Below are 5,623 nucleotides of genomic sequence, written 5' to 3' on the forward strand. Positions count from 1 at the left end.
GGCGGGGGTCCGGCTCAGGGCCAGCGAGGGCCAGGGCCGGCGTCGTGCCCCGACCGCGGGTTAGCAGCAGGAGGCTGGAGAGCCGGGGAATGCTCGTTCCCTTGCCTGCATTAGTGCGCTGTGCCGATACCCCGGGAGCGTGGGGCTCCCCTGGAACCTGGCTTCAGGTAGAGGAAATCCCCACCACCGCTCCCCAGGAAGGACTTCCCCAAAAGAAACAGCCCCAAACCTCCGAGAATAGGCTGGAGGAAAAGACGCACTCAGGTGCCCTTGGAGGGGGATGCCTATCACCCCGCGACCCGGCCGTGGCAGGGGATAGATGGCAGTCCCTTCATCAGCTCAATAACTGGCAATTACCGGGGAATGGGGGAAGGGTAAGAAATACCCCTTGCAAGTCACAGCTATGTGGGAGACGGTCTTCCTCTGTTTCAAAGTTTTGGGCTGGGCATTTCAACTCTCATCCTCCACCCACTTTCCCATCTTTCCTCAAAATCCTGAGCCGGGCCGAGGAGAAGGGCACCGGGGAGAGGGCGGCAGAGCGGGCACCCGCTGCAGGTGACGTCTGGCCAGCGCTCCCTGCTGGGGGCGAGGCCTGTGACTCCACCTCACGGTGACCAAAGTCTCCTTGGGCATCTGCTTGTCCCCGCTGGGCTAATTACGAAAGCGGAGGCGGACGTGGGCAAGAAAGCAGCCCCCAGCCCGGCTCCAGCTTCCTGGGACTTATGGGTCTGGGGAGCGTGGAGGCCTGAGACCCTTGGAGACTCCTCCGGGCTCGGGCGCTATTTGCGAGGGCAAGAGTGGGATGGGATGAAGGTGTAGCTCTAGAGTGGGGACCCTCTTCCTTCTGCAGCTCGGACTTCAGGCTTCGGTCCCTCTTCTAGATGCAGGTCACATTGATAAGTCTGAAGCGGGTTTGCCGAAGGAGCGGACCCGTCTCCCCTCCTGGACCACCCAGTTCACAGTGGAATCCCAATTCCCGCCCTCCTCCCCGCTCCAAGATCCACCCAGGAGCTGCAGCTGCTCCCTGCAGGCCGCGGAGACCCGCTGAGACGAGTGCCCGGGTGAAGGAGGTGGTCCCGCCTGCCTCGCAGCGCTGCGCGCAGAAGACCGGCTTCCGAGCAATTTTTCCGGCTTGGGGTTGAGGACGCTTGCGCGCAATGTCCCGGGCTGTGGGCGGGCACTGGGGCGGGGCGAGGCGAGGCGAGGGGAGGGGCGCGCGAGCCTGGAGAGTCGCGGCGCGCGGTCTGGGGTCGGGGCGGGACGGCGCGCGCGAGCCCGGGGTCTACGTGGGCACGCGGGCGGCGTGGGTGCGCGGGGGCAGGGCCAGGCGCCGCGCGCTCCTTGGCTTGCTGGGCTGCGGGCAGTGCTGGGGCGGGCCGGGATGGCGCCTCCTCCGCCTCCGCCCCAACTGCTGCTCCTGGCGGCCCTGGCGGGGCTCCTGGGTCCCAGTGAGGTAAGGCGACCCGCTCCCGAGAAGGCTTCGGCCCGGGATCTCAAAGCGCTTTGCCAAAAGTTCGTGCTGGAAGGAGTGGCGCGCGGAGAGGGGACTAAGAGTTCTCCCCTTGGAGGGCTGGGCCTGGGAGGGAGAGGGCAGAGCCCGCGCCGAGGCCAAACGCCCCAGCTCTTCTGCGCCTTGAACCCACAGGTGGTGGCTGAGCCGGCGGAGGAGGCGGGAGCCCGTTGTCCCGAGGGCCTGTGGCCTCTGCCCCCACAGGTGGGTGCCTGGAGGGCGGTGGGAGAGTGGGAGAGAGGAGTGTGAAGGGGCAGCCCAGTTCCGCCCTGGCCTCGCGGCACCTTCCACAGCCGCCCTCTGAGCACCTCTGCCGGTTCCTCCGGCCCTCAAGCCACCAACGTCTCCATTCCAACGTGACGGCACGGGCCTGCTGTTCTCTCCCCACCCCCCCCCCCAGAGTCCCCCATGGGCTCTAAGCTCTCTTCTCTCCCCCTGTATAGGTGTCGCCAAGAGTGACCTACACACGGGTGAGTCCACGGCAGGTAAGTACAAGCAGGAGGCATCCTCAGTGTCTGCACTGGAAACAGCGAGCTCCTCGCAGGCTTTCTCCACCTTTTCTGCTCACCAGCTCCATTCTTTACCACTCCCCCCAGTAAGAGGCAATGTTCTTAGTCCCAGGACAGTGAGCCACAGGCCTTGGTCCTCTGCAGTGCTTGTCAGGCATCCTGTTGAGTAGCTGGCTGTGTGGGCAGGAGGCTGCAAGGGAAACTCTGAGGGTAGTAGGAAAAAACAACCTGTGCTCCAGCTCTGCTGTGTGACTTTGGAAGTCTCCTGACTTCTCTGGGCCTCATTTTTCTGTAAGAGAGGTTATTAGTAACGTCCCTCCCCATGAGGAGTTAACAAATAGTGTGGGACAGCACTTTGGAAAATAGGAAGCTGTAAGGAGTGTGTGGACCTCAGGTTACCAACCAAACTGTGGGTTCACCTTGTGTGGCTGCCTATTTTCATTGCCAGTGGTTGGATAGCTTCTCTGTCCCTTTGGTTTTCCTTCTGAAATATCTATTTTTTTGATCCTTGTAATAGCTCCAGGCCAAAAGAGCTCATGCCACCCACCTGATTCCTTTTCCCAAACAGCCCTTTCATTCCACTGTTCAGAAACCAGTGGCTCCTTATTTCTCGCCTTATCATGGCCATACTCCCCTGTCTTGTTTTTCAGGCTCTACCTCGTTAAGTAAACCTCATCCAACCTCCCCACATCTTTGGTTCCTCTCGTTTTGTTGGTCTGCTCACCACACGTATGAGTTCGAGGCTTATTCCCACCCCTGTACTTTTGCACCTGCTTATTCCCCTCAACACTTGGCGTATCCTGACTTGAAGGGGGCAGCTCCCTGCCCTCCTGCCATCCATCCCCATCCATCTTCAAAACCCAGCATAGGAGTCAGCTCTCTCTTGAGACCTTGCCTGATCATATTAGCCTTTATTTATTCATCACCTTCTCCAAATTTGTGTAATGCTTATAACCTATCTCTTGTAATTTAACAACTAATCACTTTGAGTTTTATTAGTTTGCACTTTCATTTGCATTAGTTCTGTTCCCCTGAGTTTCCTTTGCATTCCCTGCAAGCGGAGTCCAGGAGTTCTCTTTTGGCATCTCCTACAGCATCTGGCACAAGTGCTGAGCGTTAGGTCAGCTCAATCAAAGAATAAGTAATAATTGATGAAGTGTTTCCATCCTGAGATTGTGCACCTGCTGCCTTTGTGCCCTGTATTTGGATGCGTTGGGGAGATGAGATTGAATATATAGATGGGGCAATACATAGAAGAGCTGGTCTCTATTTGGGGGGTGCTTACAGTCTAGACTGGGAACCTGTAGAGCCACCGTGGCAGGTCCAGAGAAATACAGCTAAAGAGTGTGGTCTGAGTCTGGCAGGGTTAACCACGCATGCTGTCACAGAAGTTGTGAGCTTTGAGGGGTGGCAGTGCATGGAGAGGAGGGATGAAAGGAATGCTCAGAGGCAAGAGGGGGTGCACGCCAGTATCCAGGGCCCTTTGTCCTTTCCTGAGCCCTGAAGGTGGAAGGGTCATCTGGCCATCCTGGGAGTCCCTTTAAGTTGGCTCCCCAGGATGGGAGAACTTGGGATTCTTAGGGAGGGACCTGGCTTGATGTCTCCATGCCTTTCCTCCAGGCTGAGGATGTCAGCTTCCTCTACCATCCCTGTGCCCACCCCTGGCTGAAGCTCCAGCTTGCCTTCCTGGCCCACATTTGCATGGCCCAGCCCTTACTGGCCCCTGATTCCAGCCTCACCCAGGATCGGGTGAGTGGTTGCTGAAAGGTGGTTGTCTGGCACTGGCAGGGGCTGCAGCCCCACGTGCAGGGCAAGGGGAATTCAGGGCCTCCTCTTGCTTGCTCCCCATCTTTGTCTTAGCTCTAACAGTTACTTCCTTTCATAGCCCCTGGTACTGGCAGCATGGGGGGTGGCACTGGAGATGGCATGGGTAGAGCCAGCCTGGGCTGCCCACTGGCTGAAGAGGAGGAGGCGGCGGAAGCAAAAGAAGGAGAAAGCATGGTTTCGCTCTGACAGTTTTTCTGGGCCCTATCCCTTGGTGCCAACACCGGGCAGAGGGAGGCTGTGCCGGAGAGGGTGTGTGCAGGTGAGGGGTGCTGGCCAGGCTTGATGGTCATTGAGTTGGTGGTGGTGTCATTGGGTAATCTGGGCAGGGAAAGGGTGACTGTTGTCTCTTCTCCTCCTAGGCCACGGCTTTGGCCTTTACTCTGCGGAGCTGGAGGCCCCCAGGCGTAGAGGTGGCATCTAGAGGGCCTAGGCAGCTCTTCCCTAGTGGTGCCAAGAGGCGTGGGCTGCGGGCTGCCCTTGGTCTCCAGCCCACCCCCTCAGCCCTGAGGTTCCGCTCTGTTTCCCCACGGAGCATGGAGGCCAAGCAGCCTCTGTTGGGACCCCAGGGTGCAAGGGATAATGCCCCATCTGTGCCCACTGGCCCACTGCTGCCTGGGGGGCCTGGAAGCAGTGTCAGCTCCAGGCTAGAGGCTCAGGTGCCCAAAGGGCAAAGCAGCCCAGGGGCCTGTGCCTGTCCAAGTCAGGCTTCCCCGGCCGCTCGGGCAGCAGCGCCTCCGCGGGCAGCCCGGGGCCCCACCCCGCGCACGGAGGAGGCCGCCTGGGCTGCCATGGCCCTGACCTTCCTGTTGGTGCTGCTCACCCTGGCCACGCTCTGCACGCGGCTGCACCGAAACTTCAGGCGTGGGGAGAGCATCTACTGGGAGCCCACAGTGGACAGCCAGGACACAGTGGCTGGTGAGAAGCTCCCCTCCTCACCTGCCCCGCCCCGCCCCGCTCCCGATGGCTTCCCTGCCCTTGACAGCTCCCCACCCTGCCCATAGCGGTGCTGAAGCGGAGGCTGCAGATGCCCCCTCGCCGGGTCAAGCGCTCCCGCCGGAGACCCCTCCTCCCGCCCACGCCGGACAGCGGCCCGGATGGGGACAGCTCCGAGTGACCTGCCCCAGCCCTGCCACTGTGGCAGGTCCGGCTCCTCCTCCCGCCGGGAGGCTGCGCCACGTGGACCGCGCGCAGGGCCGCCCCCTGGTGGCCAGATGGCGCAGTCCTGCCTAAGCGTTGTAAAAGGGCTGGTCCTTAGTGTGTGGTTTGCTGGGAGGGATGGAGAAGGGAAAAGGGAGGAGAGAAAAAGGAGCTGTCTCAGCCTCCGTTGCAAAAACTCCGTTTTTCTTATTAAATTATTTTAGTAGAGCCTGGAGTTGAGCTTGTGCATCTGCCACACAGACTCCCTCCCACCCAGGGCACTGTCCTAGGCCATTTGGGTCGTGTTTGAGGTAGGGGGTTTCTAGTATCAAGTTGGACGCTCACTGGCCTGTCTCGTCTTGCCAGCCTGGCCTCAGACACTGGGGTTTAGTAGCGTGATAGACCCCTCCCACCACCAGGAGTGAGCAGGTGGTGGGGATGGTGGTGGTATTTACTGAAACATTGTTATTTCCAGGACTCCTCTAAGAGATGACAGGGGCTTCCCTTCCCTCAAGTACAGGGGCTGGAAGAGTCGTGGTCTTCACTTGCTTCATACTTTTGCCAGGTTGGTCTTTCTCCGTTTCACGTCTGCCACCTCCCCAATCCCTCCCACAGTTCCCTAAGCATCAGAAAGGGCACA

General features: G+C 59.8%; 1 protein-coding gene across 2 annotated transcripts; it reads left to right on the top strand.

Moving 5' to 3' along the window:
- The first annotated feature begins 1,270 nt into the window (after nt 1-1,270).
- Nucleotides 1,271-5,558, top strand: TP53I13 (tumor protein p53 inducible protein 13). Of its 2 annotated transcripts, XM_059997058.1 has the most exons (7): nt 1,271-1,453; nt 1,646-1,714; nt 1,954-1,995; nt 3,640-3,768; nt 3,905-4,105; nt 4,206-4,761; nt 4,848-5,558. In XM_059997058.1, exons 1-7 carry the CDS (start codon nt 1,382-1,384, stop codon nt 4,958-4,960), a joined length of 1,182 nt encoding a protein of 393 aa, XP_059853041.1. In that variant the 5' UTR covers nt 1,271-1,381; the 3' UTR covers nt 4,961-5,558. The 2 variants fall into 2 exon arrangements, with proteins under 2 accessions (XP_059853041.1, XP_059853042.1); XM_059997059.1 differs by lacking the exon at nt 3,640-3,768 and having other exon boundaries at nt 1,954-1,980.
- The last annotated feature ends 65 nt before the right edge of the window (nt 5,559-5,623 follow it).

The sequence above is a fragment of the Delphinus delphis genome, chromosome 19 (assembly GCF_949987515.2).
Source record: "Delphinus delphis chromosome 19, mDelDel1.2, whole genome shotgun sequence".
NCBI classification, from domain to species: domain Eukaryota; kingdom Metazoa; phylum Chordata; class Mammalia; order Artiodactyla; family Delphinidae; genus Delphinus; species Delphinus delphis.

Coding starts and splice junctions, on each gene's coding strand:
- TP53I13 (XM_059997058.1), top strand. CDS start 1,382: ATGGCGCCTCCTCCGCCTCCGCCCCAACTGCTGCTCCTGGCGGCCCTG. Junction 3,769..3,904: donor CCAGCCTCACCCAGGATCGG/GTGAGTGGTTGC, acceptor TTCCTTTCATAG/CCCCTGGTACTGGCAGCATG. Junction 4,762..4,847: donor CAGCCAGGACACAGTGGCTG/GTGAGAAGCTCC, acceptor CCCTGCCCATAG/CGGTGCTGAAGCGGAGGCTG.